The 16,778-nt window shown below is 37.8% G+C and overlaps 3 protein-coding genes across 4 annotated transcripts; 1 reads left to right on the plus strand and 2 right to left on the minus strand.

Moving 5' to 3' along the window:
• Window positions 1-36: 36 nt before the first annotated feature.
• On the minus strand, window positions 37-6,282 carry arhgef33 (Rho guanine nucleotide exchange factor (GEF) 33). 2 transcript variants are annotated; one of them, XM_042774033.1, is made up of 15 exons: window positions 6,167-6,282; window positions 5,947-5,975; window positions 5,433-5,597; window positions 4,652-4,749; window positions 4,371-4,477; window positions 4,136-4,231; window positions 3,892-4,018; window positions 3,476-3,608; window positions 3,275-3,376; window positions 2,852-2,944; window positions 2,463-2,674; window positions 2,301-2,369; window positions 880-1,471; window positions 639-775; window positions 37-543 (listed from the first exon to the last, which is right to left on the minus strand). In XM_042774033.1, the coding sequence occupies exons 1-15, from the start codon at window positions 6,186-6,188 to the stop codon at window positions 426-428; spliced, it is 2,100 nt and encodes a 699-aa protein (XP_042629967.1). In that variant the 5' UTR covers window positions 6,189-6,282; the 3' UTR covers window positions 37-425. The 2 variants fall into 2 exon arrangements, with proteins under 2 accessions (XP_042629967.1, XP_042629966.1); XM_042774032.1 differs by lacking the exon at window positions 6,167-6,282 and having other exon boundaries at window positions 4,652-4,708.
• A 410-nt stretch (window positions 6,283-6,692) lies between these two features.
• LOC109108164 (MORN repeat-containing protein 2-like) lies at window positions 6,693-8,672 on the minus strand. The gene is made up of 5 exons (XM_019121336.2): window positions 8,484-8,672; window positions 8,270-8,320; window positions 8,079-8,185; window positions 7,663-7,799; window positions 6,693-7,559 (listed from the first exon to the last, which is right to left on the minus strand). The coding sequence occupies exons 1-5, from the start codon at window positions 8,488-8,490 to the stop codon at window positions 7,457-7,459; spliced, it is 405 nt and encodes a 134-aa protein (XP_018976881.1). The 5' UTR covers window positions 8,491-8,672; the 3' UTR covers window positions 6,693-7,456.
• Window positions 8,673-10,707: 2,035 nt separating this feature from the next.
• Window positions 10,708-16,724, plus strand: LOC109112791 (selenoprotein N-like). The gene is made up of 12 exons (XM_042774034.1): window positions 10,708-11,101; window positions 11,993-12,110; window positions 12,280-12,410; window positions 12,638-12,850; window positions 13,035-13,159; window positions 13,348-13,485; window positions 13,970-14,051; window positions 14,217-14,405; window positions 14,613-14,718; window positions 14,943-15,055; window positions 15,157-15,258; window positions 15,354-16,724. Exons 1-12 carry the CDS (start codon window positions 10,910-10,912, stop codon window positions 15,522-15,524), a joined length of 1,680 nt encoding a protein of 559 aa, XP_042629968.1. The 5' UTR covers window positions 10,708-10,909; the 3' UTR covers window positions 15,525-16,724.
• The last annotated feature ends 54 nt before the right edge of the window (window positions 16,725-16,778 follow it).

Raw genomic sequence — 16,778 nt, forward strand, 5'->3', positions numbered from 1 at the left:
CAAATGTATTTACATTTTTATTTGTATTTGTAAAGTATACAACATGTATTTATAGCAGTATGTTTATTTATGAGTAATTAACATTCTACATTTTATCAGATATAGTTTTGGATCCTGTCATTGCGGCCCAACATAAACTGAACAAAAGATGGATAAGTGTGCCTGTTTGTTTATATGTGTGAGTATATATTTGCATAAACAATGCAAGAAGCAAATGTTCTCAAACTTCCGGCCAAAATTATATTAATAATTTATTTATCATGCAAAATGTTTTGTGTCCGAAAGCATGAAACCCTCAACATTCAAGAAATATTTAGAGAGCGAACACTAAAGACCAAGCATTTGTAGTATTGTGTTGGATCACCACTTGAAGTTCATATCTGTACCTGAAGCAAAACCAGTTGAGAACCACTTAGTAAAACAGTTTAAACAGCAGTTCCTCTGTCAGTGTCTCCTGTGTGAGGGGCTTTGGTGGTCTCCAGTTCTCCACTGCTTTGACACTCAGCTTTTACTGTTGTCTTCTCCTTTCCATCACCACTAGACCTGACACACACACACACACACAAAGTATCATGGCTTTAAATGTGAGGACATCGTGTACGTGCAAAGTAGCCGTGTGTCTCCTCTTATTAACTCACTTCTTCTTGAAGAGCTTTTTGAAGGAGTTCCTAAACCCTTTTGCTTCTTTCCTACTGCTTTCACTCAAGGGGGTGTGGTCATAGTCATCAGACACACCCCTCAATTTGATCTCCTCCCACACCAGGCTTCTAGGATCCTGAAGAACAAGCAGAATGAGCTTTGACACACACTCACATTTAAATAAATGCATGCTAAATCAATTAGCTTTTCTAAGGTTTTGTGGGTGGTATGTGCGTGTACCTTTTGATGTATTAGTCGTGGCTGCTCCTCTGTGTCAGTGTGTGTCTCATATCTGTGTTTTGGACTGCTGGGTCTCTTTCTTGATTTGCCACTTAACTGGCGCTCCAGCCTCGGGTGGGCGGGAGTTTTTGTCTGGTGGGCGTGACTATCAATACTGTCCATCTGCAGGCCGTTCAGTGATTTGCTCTTTCTCTGCACTGCCTGTAGAGGGTGTGGTCTCACAATGTCTGCTGAGTTAGGTGACACACAGGCCCTGTTGGACCTATAAACCACACCCCCAGCACTCCGCCCCCTACTGTGGGACTGTCTAGGTGGACTATGAGAAGGACTACAACGCACAAAGGCGATATCAATGCTTGAGTCAGAGGAATGAGATGGGCTTGAGCAGCGAGACCCTCCAGCTCTGTAGGGAAAGAGCGCACCCAGAGCATCAGAGAGGACAGATCCCGCTCCCTCTGTCTCTGGAATGCTGCGCAGAGGAACTGAGACGGCTTTGTGGCGAAAGTCAGAGTCGGACAGAAAGGAGACAGGGGACGGGATTTCTGGGTCGTAGTCATAGTCAGGGTAGTGTTTGTTACGTCGAGAAGGATCACTTACAAAAAAAAAAAAAAAAAAGTATAAGGGTGTTTGTTTAATTACTGGCACTTTTTAATGTTTTTGAAATGGACATTAAAGTCTCTTATGCTTATCCAGGCTGCATTTATTTGATCAAAATAAAGTAAACACCGTAATATTGTGAAATATTATTACAATTTAAAATAACTTTTCCATTTAAATATATTTTAAAATGTAATTCCTGTGATGGCAAAGCTGAATTTTCAGCAGCAATTACTCCAGTCTTTAGTGTCACGTTCATTCAGAATCACTCTAATATGAAGATTTGATATTATTATGAATATTGAAATCTGCTTAATATTTTTGTGGAAATGGTCATACGTGTTTAGAATTCTATGATGAATAGAAAGTTCAAAAGAGCAACATTGACATCAAAATTGTTTTTAACATTATAAATGTGTTTACTGTTATGTTTGATCTAATTAATGCATCCTTGATGAATACAAGTATTAGTTACTTAAAAAAAATCATTTGAATGGTAGTGTGTGTCTCAAATTTCATCTCAAACACTCTCTTCACTATAGACACTCTTTTTAGCAGGAAAATTGTCACTGTTGACTTTCATGCAATAAATATAACAATGGTTTATGTTTTTTCACTTTTTGTTTAAATTCTGGTTTAGTCATTTTATGATGGATTATTATATTTTAATAATGAATTTCTGGGCCAAGAGTAAAAAAAAATCATAAAGGGCATAATGAAGGCATGGAAAAAAGCCATAAAAGTGCTTTAAGTTGAAGAAACACTCATGAATTCACAGAGAGCTCATTTTGTGATATATTTGATTGGTGCATCTATCTACTCACCTTTGGGCACTGGTGTTGTTTTTTTTATTTTTCTCATAGTCGACTTTATACAGCTGTCTCACTGTAGACCTGACATTAAAAACAAGAGCCAGTAAACCTTACAACACACACACACACACACACACACACAAAAAAAAAACATATTTATTGATTTGAACTTACCTGCTAAGCTCTTTTCGGGTGTGTTGGGGCCACTCCTGCTGGTGTGTGCACAGGTTGTGTGTGTGTTCTCGCAGGGCATGACTGTGTGTGAGGAGCTCCTGGTTGTGCTGTAGCAGAAGGCTGTACTGGGTCATGAAAGATCTGAGTTGTTGCACAGACACCAGTAACAGGTAATAGTCTGGATGCTCTGACTCTGTCTGCTGTAGAAGACTCTGTAAAACACAGTAGTATACAAATGGACACATACATGCATTTTCTTGATTGGAAAGTTTTTATGTAGCATTGCTTGACCAAGGTGATATCATCACAAGTGTCACTTTATCAAAAATGTGCAACTAATAAACAAGCCTAAATGCTGTTAGTATCACAATAAAGATGTGTTTGACTACCTGGAGGAGCGTATGGTATTCTGGGATACGTTGGACAGGTTGTAGAAGCAGAGAGTGTAGAGACGGATGTGTCTCATCCCCTATGATGTCACTCTGGATTCGAACACAAACAACCAATAAGAAAGCTATTATGTGGATTCATCTAAAATTTATGCCAGGTAACCTAAATTGTGTTTTATGTAATAATTAAATGATCTGGGTTTATAGATGATAATATTAACAGAAATTTACAAATATTAATTAATATTATTTATTAATATGGTGAAAATGAAACAGAAATGTCATTCATTGAAACATAATGTACTGTCTTTTTTATAATTTCTGTGGCATAACACTATCTTTATGCATCGAATATCAGTATATTAAAAAAAAATTAAGTTTTCAATCTTGTATTTATTAAATATAAAATATGTGTATGTATACCTCTAGTAAGCTGCCTGATTTTGAAGAGATGAACAGACTAACCACTGTCAAACATTCTGGCAGGTCCCGTAAATATGATACATAATGATCCAGAAAATCACTCTGCAAAACACACATTTGAGATTAAATAGTAAATAGACTTTTTAGGACATGGCATGGTAGAATAACTGTAGCTTATTTTCGCTTTTTAGAATATTTTACTTCTTTGCTAGTGAGCCTTAGAAATACATCTCCCATGATTCCTTGCCAGTGGCTCTTAAGAACTCTCTCCTGGAGGAGGTGAAGGAGTTCCAGATGCTGCTGAATCAAGAAGCGTAGAGAGGGAGGGAAAGGCCTGAGAGAAAGAAAAGGAAATGACAAAAACAGTATCATCATGCACCTCAAAACACTCTTTCACATTACATTCTCTTCATCAAATATAATTACTAAAATCAACAAGAGATGAGGAAAGAAAAGAGAAAGAAGATCTGTTTATATTATGTCTGTTCCGCAGCAGACTATTACAATTTAGAGTATCTGTTTAGCACTGAATTTCTGACAGGGAGAATTGAATTTATGTCTGTTGTTGCATGAGTTGTCTGTGTGATGATCTGCTCTGTTGCAGGGGCCATAGTTACCGTTTGTCTTTGAGGCTGACATTTTCTGAGGAGTTAAAACTGATGTTTGCCTTTAACAGGAGTGAGAGATACGACACGTACACTCTCTCAGACTCCAACAGCTCCAGAGCTGCAGTCTGCCTCTGAGCTGAAAAAAGGCATCGTTTTAAAACTGTTTGTACATTTTTCAGTTCTTTTCACTTAAATTATTATGACAAATGAAAATAAAAGCATTTTCACTTTTATTCTGCTGTATATCACTCACTTATAGTTGAGTTGTTTTGTTCTTTTTGATCTCTGCTGTTTTTTTTCTCCCTCCACAAAGGAGACTTCTTTTGACTGTCAGGCTCAGGATAAGAGTCTAACCACAAAAATTAAAATTATTGTCATCTAATACACTACCACACTATCACTTCTGACTAGCTTATGTTTGTTAGACACTTGTGTTTATAGTACAAAACATCATTCATTAGACATCCAACTAAAATTGTAATACTCACTCTGATTGGCTGACAGGCTGCTTATGTAATGCTGAATGAGACTGAGTTCTGTTTGGCTGTTTAGAGAGGCATGGCCATCCACTGATCCCTCCCCCCTTGAGCCTTTCCTGCCAATAATACCAACTTTATATATTTTGATTTTCAAAAAAAGGTACATGCAGACTAAAACCCAAGCATTTTAGATTGCATCTTATGTTTAATACACTGTACCATAAATGAAAAAATAAATAAATAAATGAAATAAAAAAAATTAAGGAAATCTAGCAGCCACAGTGTATCACCTGTGTTGAGTGCTCTGCATGAGGTCCAGGTCCTTCTGCAGGTCTTTTTGTTTACACCTAACCTCAGAAAGATGTGTTAGAGCTGTGCTTATGTCTTCCTGAACATGCATACACACACATTGAGTGGTGTGATTGAGGTTGTGGTCATCAAAATATAATATTTCAAAATGATAATGCAGAAAAATGCATGAAATACATTTTCAAAAAACTGCATTTTCGAAAATAACTGTAATATTATATTTCAGTTTATATTATAATTTTATTTATATTTTTGTTTTTATAACAAAAAAAATTAATTTATATTTAATATACACTACCAATAGTTATAGTAACTATTTAATAGTTTGGGGTTGATAAGATGTTTTTATTGTTTTTGAAACAAATTTTACCAATGCTGCATTTATTTAACAGTAAAAACAGTGATACTGTGAAATATTGTTACAATTTAAAATAGCTGTTTTTATTTTAATATATTTTAAAATGTAATGTATTGCTATGATGGCAAAGCTGAATTTTCAGAAGCTATTCTTCCAGTCTCCAGTGTCACATGATCCTTCAGAAATGATTTGGTGCTCAAGAAACATTTCTTATTATGTTGAAAACAGTTGAATAAAAAGTTCAAAAGTCTTTTCTAACCAGTTTAATGTATATCCTGAGTAAAAGTATTGATTTCATTTTTTTTTAAATCGAACTGACCCCAAACTTTTAAGCAACTGCATATATTATTTAAATGATATTGCTAATCCACTCATTTTATATCACATAATATAACTGTTAGAACCTGTAATGTGTTAAGTGTGTTTCTGAGAGACAGCATCTTGTCATTGGTTTCTTGTTGATAGGTGGAGACTTTCTCCTCCAGTCGGCTGTAGGTTTGCCGTAGGGTGGCAAAATCTTCAACCACACTCCCAACTCCTGATTTTAGCTCCACCCACATCGCCTGCAACTGAAGTCAGAGGTCACCAATACTCAAAAAAAAACAAACCCAGATAGAGAGAGATTAAACAGGAGCACAGGAAGCTTCAGTTCAGTCTTAATAGCATTTGGGGAGGGTCAAGCTAAATGTGGCTTGAGTTCAGTCACACTCTTCCTATTAACAATTCGTTGTCTCGATGACTTTTATTATCTTAATAGCAGTAATCTGTACGAGTGTGTGTGATTAGAATTAGTGATTAATGAAACAGTGTGCTTAAAACAGAATTCCTATTTTTGTCACAAACAAATACACACCAACGCATACAAAATCACGAGATAGCTATCACAAACTGGAAGTATGAGAGGGCAGTTTAGATTACCTGAAGGTCTATGGCGTCTATGTCATGACCTGTAAATGCAAGAACACACAAAAACAAAATTTCATGCAGAAACACAGACTTTTATCACACACAGAAAATGACAGAAACATGCAAGCACAAGAAAGAAAACTTTTCAAAAGCCATCCATAGACTTCACTGTTAATGACCAATTATTCATGTAAATAAAAAAGTATGAAAACATGACAGAAAGATTGTTTACCTTCTATTTTGCCATTCTCCATGATCTGATGGTCTTCCAGGTCCAAATCCAGGACTGTCGTTTCAGTTTCTCTGCGGTTTGGATCCTTTCTAGTAGAGTTTCTTTGCTCAAACTGATAGTTTTACAAGCCAATGAAATGTCATTCTTCTTTGTTTTGATATAGTTAGAAATGACAGGAGAGCTTTCTGATTCTGTGACTTTGTGTTTCTATCACTTGTCTTTCTCTCTCTCTCATCTGTCCCACCTATCTCTTCCCCTCCTCTTTGAAACATGTGAGTCTGATGAAGTTGAGGACAAAAAGAGGCCTTGTTTTACAGTAAGTGGATGGATGAAGGGAGAGAGAGAGAAAAATAGAGATGACTGTTAGCATTTTTATGGCTCAGAATCAGACGATTAAATTTCCCCCTCAACCTTTAAGACCAATTTTCCATTTTGCAATGAACACTGTATGAGCTCTGAAAAGGATCCGCTAGATATATGAACAAAAACACCCACCAAATTATTGTCACAAACTCAAAAGTGAACATTAAGTCGTAACCAATTTAATTGAGGCAGAACATTAAAACAAATAAAACACTCTCAAGAAGTTATTTGGTTTCAAAGTTAACTGCACACTAGGGCTTCAGGTTAATGTAAAGAAGAATTAGAAGCAAACTGAAGGGCGGTGGATCTCCAGCCAAGCTGTTGAGCCACAGTAAACACGTTTTCACTCCAGAGGACAGGAAATTGAGCTTCACGGTCTTAGACAACTCTTGACTTCTCATGCAGTCATGAGCTCTGCTGCTTGTGCGTGCTCATGTATTTTGGGGATGCACTTCACCAATGGCTGAACAGTACACACAGAATCACATTCCTCTCACCCCTTGCACAAAACAAAGTAGTGATTCTTTCTGAAGTGCATGTTTGTGGGAACATGTGTTCTTTATATTCAGTGGATGCTGCTGGAACTGAAGTTATTTCATTGGTATACCAGATCTCATCAATGCCTCAGGGCCGCTAGCTGTGGTAATGCATCACTGTGTATCTAAGATCTTTTTCAGTACTTTCACGGGTTGTAATTCTTAGTGATTTCAACCTCAAGCTGACTCAAATGCTTGCTTCATAATCTTTATAAGATGCTCATATTGTACTATCACTACTTAATGTTCAGTTTGGTACAGTGATTAAATACTTAACATTATAGCACTTAATCTATTCTATGCTATCTAGTTCAGAAAAAGGACATATAAATATATAATTATTATTATTTTTTTGCTGTATTCATTTAAATTGTGTGTGTTTGTGTGCATGTCACATGTTGACTTTGAGCTTCAGTCCCAGTGCCGCTTTGTTATGAAACATCCCAGTCCACACAAGTCCTTGCGAATCTGTGAACTCCCCTTCACCTTCAAATCTGAAAAAACAAATTTATTTTATGTTACTTAAGCCTTTCTTATGACAATAATCCTGAATCCTGCTTTGCATATGTTGGCAGAGCTGATTATATACTATATCACCTGTTGTTGTTAAAGGTTCCTGTGTATTCTGTCCCATCAGGAAATCGGTACGTTCCTTTGCCGTGATACATGTTGTCTCTGAACAGGCCGCTGTAAATCGCCCCTGACGGGTGTGTAAGAGTTCCTCTGCCATTCATCTACTGGCCACAAAAAAACAGCAACCAAGACATAATTACTAAAAGCATAATAAGATAAGTAAAATAGGTAATTGTCGCACGGCTGAATTTACATTTCATCTAATTAGATGCACTCAAAACTGAGATAAAAATCGAAAAGCAGGCTATGACAGGAGATCAGGAAACTAAAGCTCCAGTACGTCACTGACCTTGACAGCTTTAGTGCACATGAGATTAAAGTTAATGTGACTTACTTATATATTGTAATTATTATATATATATAAAACATCCCCCACACACCTTATCATTGTCCCATTCTCCAGTGTAAGTAACTCCAGAAGCTGATGTCTGTGTGCCAGACCCTTTCCTCATCACCACACCATCTGAAGTACGACAGCCTTCGCCCTCTGATCACACACAAACACACACAAACACAGCGTTTAATAAAAGACAACCCTCACAGGAAAGTTCAAAGCTGTCAGCTAACTCACCATATCTGTCTCCATTTGGAAAAATGTAAGAGATTTTAAGATTTGTAATCTCTGCAACAAAGAGCAGCAAAGTTAAATCAAGGAGGTTTTCATATCTTGAAGTTAGAGCCAAAAAGAGAAAAGAAACGTAAGAGTTTTATTTGACAATGAACAAGGATTTATATTTAGAATATACATAATAAATTATAGAAATAATTGTAATGAACATATTTACCAGACATGATGCTTTATTTAATTGGCTTTAGTAAAAGCTTTACTAAAAACTCTTTACAGGGTGGTTAGGACAGAATCTCCATAGCAACGACGCATTAACTCTGCCTCGTCAGATTGTTTTTGAGTCATGCGCTGTCTGTACTGCCATCTGGTGAACGCGCACTTCACCTCACGCGCACTCTGCCGATCCGGAAGTTATTCCATTGGGTTCCCAGAGCGGGCAGCAGGAATAGACTCCTGCATCCCATCCAATACTACTGTCTATCATCCAAAACCGTAAAGGTTCACACACAGCAGGTCGTGGAAGATATGACTGAAAGAGGACTTTGGTCTGCCTCTCTGTGGACTCTTGCTGTTCTGCACTCAGAGCAATAATTTAACCTGTTTCAGAGCTGAAATTAATTTATGGAGATTGAAAGTAAGTTTTAAAATATAAAATGAGTTGATGTAATTTTGATGAATATTCATTGACAGTTCTCTGTAATTGCAGACTTGTCCTGGAACAGCTGGATACAGTTTCATACACTGCTGTGAAATTACGTTGGTAAGGTCTGCTTACAACAAGCAACCTGCTGGGACTGAAAGCCTCACAGTGTTCACTATGTATGTGAATATAAACTCAGCAACAACAACAACAAAACAAAAAAACAAAAAAAAAGAGAAAGAAACGTCCTCTGTTTTTTAACTAATTTCTTTCCAGCAAATTTCTTAAATTGTAAATATTTGTATGAACATAAAAAGTTGCAACAAGTGAGAAACTGAACAAGTCTTTGATGAAAAGAAATTGAACAATGGGTCCCTGAACAAAGGGGGGGGGGCAATATTAAAAGCCACATTGAGTATCTTGTATAACCACCAGCTGCTATAAGTACTACATCCTCATGGACTGTACCAGATTTGACAGTTCTTGCTGTCAAACACGTTCTCAAACATGTCTGCGTGAACACATGGTTTGACACGATAAGCTGTCCTTCCTGTCTCCCTGTAGCACCTTCATAGGCCTCTTACATTATGCAGTTTACTCATGCCTCCCTGCAGCAGGACTATGGCATGTTCATGCAGGTTATTAGGGATCCCAGGCATCTTTCTTCTGGGGGGGGGTGTTATATCCTGCATCCGAAAACTGAAAAATGCTGCCTTCTAAGGACGCATTCCAAGGTAGGAAGGCATCAAGGCACGTCCGAATTCAGTGTTAGCTTCAGTTCCTTTCTCCTGACATGCCTTCATCTGGCCGATTTTTGAAGGCAGCATAGATGTATCCTTCGGTGCCTTTGATATCCCACATGCGTTCAATTCCGTGACAGTTAAGCCAAAAAAATAAAGATGGCGTCTAAAGTTGCGGTCGGTGGTCAGTTTGTGTGTAAATGTTTGTTTTTGATCAAATTTTTCCACTTTTGATGTAATTTCTAGTGAGAAATTGATATTGCAGTAATGAAATATCCACTTAGTTATCACCAAAGCTCTCTTTATTTAGCTGTAGATCATTTAACTGTTACACTGCCTCAGAAGCCTGTCCAAAATCAGTTTCGTGAGGTGCCTTCGTGCAAAAACGCTGCCTGCAAAGTCATTGCCTGATACGGCAGCAAGGCAGCAAGTCACCTGCCTAAGTTTTCGGATGCAGCTATAGTTAAAGTTTGTTATAGTTATGTTATAGTTTTAGTTTACAGTTTATTTGTCATGTGTCCTTCTGGAACAATGGTTTCATGATTGTAACCTAATCCAGTAATCACTCTTGGGAAAAACATGGAAATGTACTGATTAAAGAGTGTGGGACCCTCAAGTATGTTTTTTTTTTTTGCTTGGAATTACCACAGTTGTAATTTACAGATCCTTTTCCTTATTTGTCCTTTATCCACTGTTTCCAAATTTTAAATAATATTATTGACCAAATTCTTCCGTTCTCACTTAATATTAACTGAAATAATTGTACAACAACTCTAGTTTACACGTCTAGTGTGCCTAGGGTTAAATTGTCTTTTTCATTAACATTACACAAACATATAACTGTATTAGCACCAAGGACAAAAAGACAGATCCAGTACATTCTTTGGCCCCGAACCATGTAATTATTGACATATATTATATGCTGTTTCAAAACCTACCTGGCTGCCTATCTAGACAGCATTTTGGCCAACTTAGTCACGTTCCGAATGTTGTCTAGACAGGCAGCTCACTAGATTTGAAACAAACGCCCATCGAGTTCAAAAGCATGAATGTGCGCGCTGGCCCTTTAAGAGCGTCAGAAATTATCCTCTGCTAGCAGGAGTGATGATTACCTCATGCGCTGTTGCGATGTAACGGCTCGCCGTACACCGGAGACGACCCCGTGACTACTGTGCTACTTCACTTAAGAGTTTTTATATCACCCCGGGCTATTTGTGTGGCCCAGTAGTGATTTACAGAGCAGATAGAGACATTTATTAGAGGATGGCCGCAGACGTGGATAAAACTCCTGCTGGAGAGCCCAAGGATGATCATGATGAAGCTCGCGCGACTCCATCCAGCACACGCGCCCGCTCACGTCTCAAGCAATTCTCCGGTTTATTTCTAATCGCTGCTGTTCCTTTAATCGCCTTTTGCATTAAATATTACCAGGACATCCAGCTTGTGAATCGACATGTAAGTTAATACCAGTTTGGTCAGAATTTCGTTGCAGTTTGACCCGTGAAGGAGGTACTGCGTGATTTACTGCAGCTGTTCAAGTCACCCTGGTGTAGCCCTGGCTGTTTGTAAAACTTCAATGAGTTTACTTAGTTTTAAACATCCCTCTTCTAAGATTAATTATTGAACTGGCAACCCCCTCTTTCTCATTCACCCTGTGTCGATTCTCCAGGCTTCCCTCCTTCTCAAACTGATAATAGACCCAGACACAACATAAAAAGTATGTCAAGAATTCAGTTAAAAACAAACGGACGTGGACATCATTGTGTCCATCATTCTGCTGTGCTTTCTAGCGTACAGCTCGTTCTTTTGAGTCGAATCTTTTCAATTAATCGATTGAATCGGTTCACAGAACCTGTCTGAATGATTCGTCCACGAATGGACTGAATCAGTCCGAGTAGTTCTGAAGTCAGCAAGCCACTGTGACTCAATATGAACCTAGAATCGCCTCTTTCGAACATGGGTGACTCAAAATGAGTAGAGAATTGATGAGTGAACTAGTAGCTAAGTAAAAGAAATTGTGCTCAAAGCAAATATTTTTTTTTTAAAGCAGAAATGTTTTTTTTAAAAAAACGTAGGCTACTAAAAATGTTGCTTGTATGACAGTTGTATCATCGCACATATGAAACCGTTAATTAATAAATAGTATTTTATTAAAATGCAACAACAGCTGAGATATGTAAATGAATTGCAATGTTTTTGCAAATTATATTTAGATTTTTAATATCTTTTTATTTGCTGAAATATGGAAAACAAACTGAACTGGTATATGACATTTCAATAAACACAATTCTGAATAAAATAATAAATTGGATTGCGAAATTAATTTCGGATATGTATCTGTTGTAGGAGGCAGGAGTGAAGGCGCTGGGAGCAGACGGACTCTTTTTCTTCTCATCCCTGGATATTGATCATGACCTCTATCTCAGCCCAGAGGAATTCAAACCTATTGCAGAAAAACTCACAGGTATTATTCTTGCTGTCTGTGCACTTGCAGAGCATCAACATCCTTAAGTAGATATTATCTATTGAAGCAGAATTAAGATGCTTCAAGGGCATAGTCTCCATCACTGTAGAAAACTGAATTCCAGCTTAGCATTGTAGTAATGTCTGATGTCCATCTCTGTTGCCTGAAGGTGTGGCACCTCCCCCAGAGTTTGAAGAGGAGATACCACACGACCCGAATGGAGAGACGCTGACCCTGCATGCTAAAATGCAGCCTTTATTGCTGGAAAGCTTGACTAAGAGCAAAGATGGCTTTCTAGGGGTAATGTAAACATTACACATTATTAATAAATTTGTCTGAACTGCTAACAAGGTTATAAACAGAAAGGGTGATGATTTAAAACATATAAATGACCAATAATAAGAAATGTATTAAAAAAACTAAGCTAAAAATAATTATACAAAATAGACAGTAGACTACAAGAGTTACAAGGTGCATACCCAAAATGTGCTTATAAGGTAAATTGAGAGCAGTGTCTTTCTCATCAGGTTTCACACAGCTCTCTTAGTGGGCTGAGATCTTGGAAACGTCCAGCTGTTCTGTCATCCATGTTTTATGCCAGTCAGTTCAAGGTCTTCCTGCCACCCAGTGATAAATCTGCCCTGGGTGACACTTGGTGGATCATTCCCAGTGAATTAAACATCTTCACCGGCTACCTTTCCAACAACCGCTATCATCCTCCCACACCGCGAGGCAAAGAGGTACAAATATACCTTTAAGAATTTTAAATTAGTTTGGATTAGTTTAGATGGATCACATCAACAAAACCATTTTAACTTAATGTTACTTGGATTTAACCACATTGTTGAATAATAGGTGATCCGAGGTTGTCCTTTTTCTGTTTAGTTGGTGGATAAATGTTGTGATTGTTTAATTTCTCTCCAGGTACTGATTCACTCGATGCTGAGTATGTTCCACCCGCGGCCCTTTGTGAAATCTCGCTTCGGTCCACAGGGAGCTGTGGCTTGTATACGGGCTGCTAGTGACTTTTATTATGACATTGTTTTCAGGTGAGTTAAAAAACATGCTGCCACGCTTGGATGAAGTTTTTGTCATCCAGAATAAATGGGATTTTCTTAAAATCTAGTTGAAATTTACTGTGTGTGTCACTTAATATCGGATTGTAACTTCAGTTTTAACTTTTATTTTAATTGTGAGCCTCCAACAGAGTCTGATCATATTGTGATACTAATTACAGAATCCATGCTGAGTTCCAGCTGAATGATGTTCCAGACTTTCCATTCTGGTTCACTCCTGGGCAGTTTGCTGGTAACATCATCCTCTCCAAAGATGCTTCTCACGTCCGAGAGTTTCACCTCTACGTCCCCAATGACAAGTCAGTCTCCCTCCACTATTCCTGACTGCATTTCCTAACCCTTTTAAGGTGCTGAGTGTAGGGCTGCGTAATTAACAGTGATCATGATTTCTGTTTCTCTCAATTATTTTAGTATAATTGCCTGCAATATTTGCCCACTGGTTCCACATGCTTCCATATTAATAGAAAAATATTAGGTTATTAGGTATTTGCAATAAAAATCTGAAATTTAACTATTTTAGTTCTTAATGTAGAGAATGTGTTTAAACAATATGATAAATAAAATCTGGAAATTAGATGGTCAAATAAACCATGCGTATGACTTGATATTCTCTTCATTTGTGTAAGGGCAATAATTTTTCAGATGATATGTAAGAAGAAATTTCTCAGATGACTATATTTGAGATTAATACTTGCAATTATCATTTGAGCAAAATAATTTGAGCATTTTGATTTTCAGTTTAACCATTATCCTGCAGCCCTAGTTGATTGTTTTTTATGGCAGATCTCTGAATGTGGACATGGAGTGGCTTTATGGGGCTAGTGAGAGCAGCAACATGGAGGTGGATATTGGGTACTTGCCTCAGGTTAGTGCGCATATTTATGGTTTTTATTTGTGGTATACATAATGCTGAAAATGCTTTTCCTGACATTTTGTTGCAAGCTTTATAGTTGTTTATTTATTTTTTGCTTATGAATCATAGCCATACATGGCATTCATACATAAAGTAATTGGGCCATATATGTTTTAGATGGAGCTCCGGGCAGAAGGTCCCTCCACTCCCTCAGTGATCTATGATGAGCAGGGGAACATGATTGACAGCCGAGGGGAGGGAGGAGAGCCCATTCAGTTTGTGTTTGAGAAGATTGTCTGGAGTGCAGAGCTGAGCAGAGAAGAAGCATCCAGACACCTTGAGGTCACAATGTACCCATTTAAAAAGGTGAGTCCTCTGACTTTCAATCCTCAACCTCTTTTCTGTATCACAGATTCATACTTGAAATCTGTTCTTAAGAATCTGCAGCAAAACAGTTGTTCTTTCAAGATATCAGTTTTTTTTGTGATACTGGTTGTTTAACAGACAAGTAGAAATGTTTGCAGTGTTGTCATTATCAATGTCAATTTCATCAGTGGGATTTCTTTTTGGAAGGTGCCTTATTTACCATTCAAAGAGGCCTTTAGCAGTGCTGATGCAGAGAAGAAGCTGGTTCACTCCATCCTGCTCTGGGGAGCCCTGGATGACCAGTCATGCTGAGGTAAGACACCCAGAAACAGGCATAACATAGAATACAAATTCTGGAAAAGTTAAGTTTGGCCATAATGGTCAGCATGACTTTCTGTATCTTCTTGATATCTTCTGACAGTGTTAATCATTGGTCAGAATTGGTTTTAAAGCTAGAGTTCTAGGATTCTTTCAGCTACTTTAGATGTTACTCTAATTTGTGTTCTTTACACTTCTCTTGCTCCTTATCTGCATTAGGTTCGGGGCGGACTCTACGAGAGTCAGTTCTCGAGAGTTCGCCCGTTTTGGCCTTGCTCAACCAGAGCTTCATCAGCAGCTGGTCTCTAGTCAAAGAGCTGGAGGATCTGCAGGTGGGGAGTTTGGGTTATTTAGCAGATGCATGTTAAGCTAAATGAAATAGTCCTTATTTAGACATATATCAGTGCTAATTAAGTGTCTTACCTTCATTTAGGGTGATAAGAAGAATCTGGATTTGAGTGAAAAGGCTCGTTTACATTTGGAAAAGTATACTTTTCCAGTGGAGATGATGGTGGCGTTGCCCAACGGCACTGTGGTGAGTCTGCTTTAGCTTTCTTGAACAGTTGATTCAGTCTGTGCCAACTGTTATTGTTCAAGTTGCTTAGATGAATATCACTGTAACTTCTGCAGGTCCATCACATCAATGCTAATAATTTCCTGGACCAGACCTCCATGAAACCAGAGGAGGAAGAGGGGCCTGCTATCAGTTTCTCAGCAGGTTTTGAGGATCCTTCAACTTCCACATACATCCGCTTTCTGCAGGAAGGGCTGGAAAAGGCCAGACCTTACCTGGAATCATAAAACTGTTTCAAGACCATCTCTCCAGAAACATCGGTGCACATTAGAGATAAATGAGGGGAGTATATGAGAGAGAAAGAAAGGAAGCACTGATGTCAGCTCTGCTCTCCCGTGTGATTTTAGGAATGGAATATGGAGGAGCTGATGCAATTCCTTCATTCAGAAGGCAGCTGGTGACCACATCATAGAGTAACACGTTCCATGCAGAAGTGCACAATATAACATCATGTTGTCACAAGAGTGAGGTTTGTCATCCAATGAAACCTAAAGGGTGCCTAACTGTACACGACAACACAATCTCATTTAAGTCATATATTTTAATATAGAACATTTGCCAATTATGTGCAAACCTACCACTTCCTGAGTGACGAATGCCATTAGTCTGATCCATTGTTCAGACTAATGAACTGAAATAGCATTATGTTGTATATTGATCTGATAAAACCACATTTATACTTTTGCTTTATGCATACAAAGCCGCTTATGTTTTGCTGCATATTTTTTTTGATATTCCAGATAGTTCTGTAGGACACAGAAGGGTGCTGACTGGCTTCCTCGTTTAGACCGTTTGTGATGGTCTGGTCTGAAAGCCCAGTCAGGGTGAGACCAGGCCTGATGTTGTTGTTGTTTAAGTCTGTGGAAGCAATGTCTGCTTTTCTGTGTCTGAACAGAATACTGGTACTATGCTAAAACACACACAAAGCAAAGCCTTGGAGTTCAGCTCAACCACACAGCTGCAAGGAAAGCTGCCATGGGCTCTAATATATCACACCTGAAATCCACTTTTGTGCAAGGGTGGAGGTACATAATTCTCAGTTAGGATCATCACATTTTTTTTTCTTTTATAAATTAAATATAATGCAAGCTCACAATACACTCATGTCTTATTCTTTCTACCACGTTTAAGCTGAAGACCAGAGTAGAAACAGGAAGGAACACTAGATTTTTTTTTTTTTTTTTTTTTTTATGTAAGCACTACTGTTTTTGGATCTGTAAGATTTGTTTAAATGTTTTTGACACAAGTCTCATGCTCACCAAGATTAATTTGATCTAAATACAGTAGTATTATGTAGTAGTACTTTTATGTTTTAAAATGTAATGTTTTCCTGTGATGGAAAAACTGAATTTTCAGCAGCCATTACTCCAGTCTTCAGTGTCACATAATAATTAAAAAATGCTGCTCAAAAAACTTCAATTTTGAAATCAGTTGTGCTGCTTAATATTTTTTGTAAGACACTGTGATACATTTTTCAGAAT

Source organism: Cyprinus carpio, chromosome A17, assembly GCF_018340385.1.
Source record: "Cyprinus carpio isolate SPL01 chromosome A17, ASM1834038v1, whole genome shotgun sequence".
Taxonomy (NCBI): domain Eukaryota; kingdom Metazoa; phylum Chordata; class Actinopteri; order Cypriniformes; family Cyprinidae; genus Cyprinus; species Cyprinus carpio.

Excerpts from the sequence above, each read along its gene's own strand:
- arhgef33 (XM_042774033.1), bottom strand. The coding sequence starts at position 6,188 with ATGGAGAATGGCAAAATAGAAG. Across the intron at positions 4,019-4,135 it reads ACAAAACAACTCAACTATAA|CTCAGAGGCAGACTGCAGCT; the intron begins GTGAGTGATATA and ends GCCTTTTTTCAG. Across the intron at positions 3,377-3,475 it reads TAAGGCTCACTAGCAAAGAA|AGTGATTTTCTGGATCATTA; the intron begins GTAAAATATTCT and ends TGTGTTTTGCAG.
- LOC109108164 (XM_019121336.2), bottom strand. Across the intron at positions 8,186-8,269 it reads TCCAAATGGAGACAGATATG|AGGGCGAAGGCTGTCGTACT; the intron begins GTGAGTTAGCTG and ends GTGTGTGATCAG. Across the intron at positions 7,560-7,662 it reads GGAACCTTTAACAACAACAG|ATTTGAAGGTGAAGGGGAGT; the intron begins GTGATATAGTAT and ends TTGTTTTTTCAG.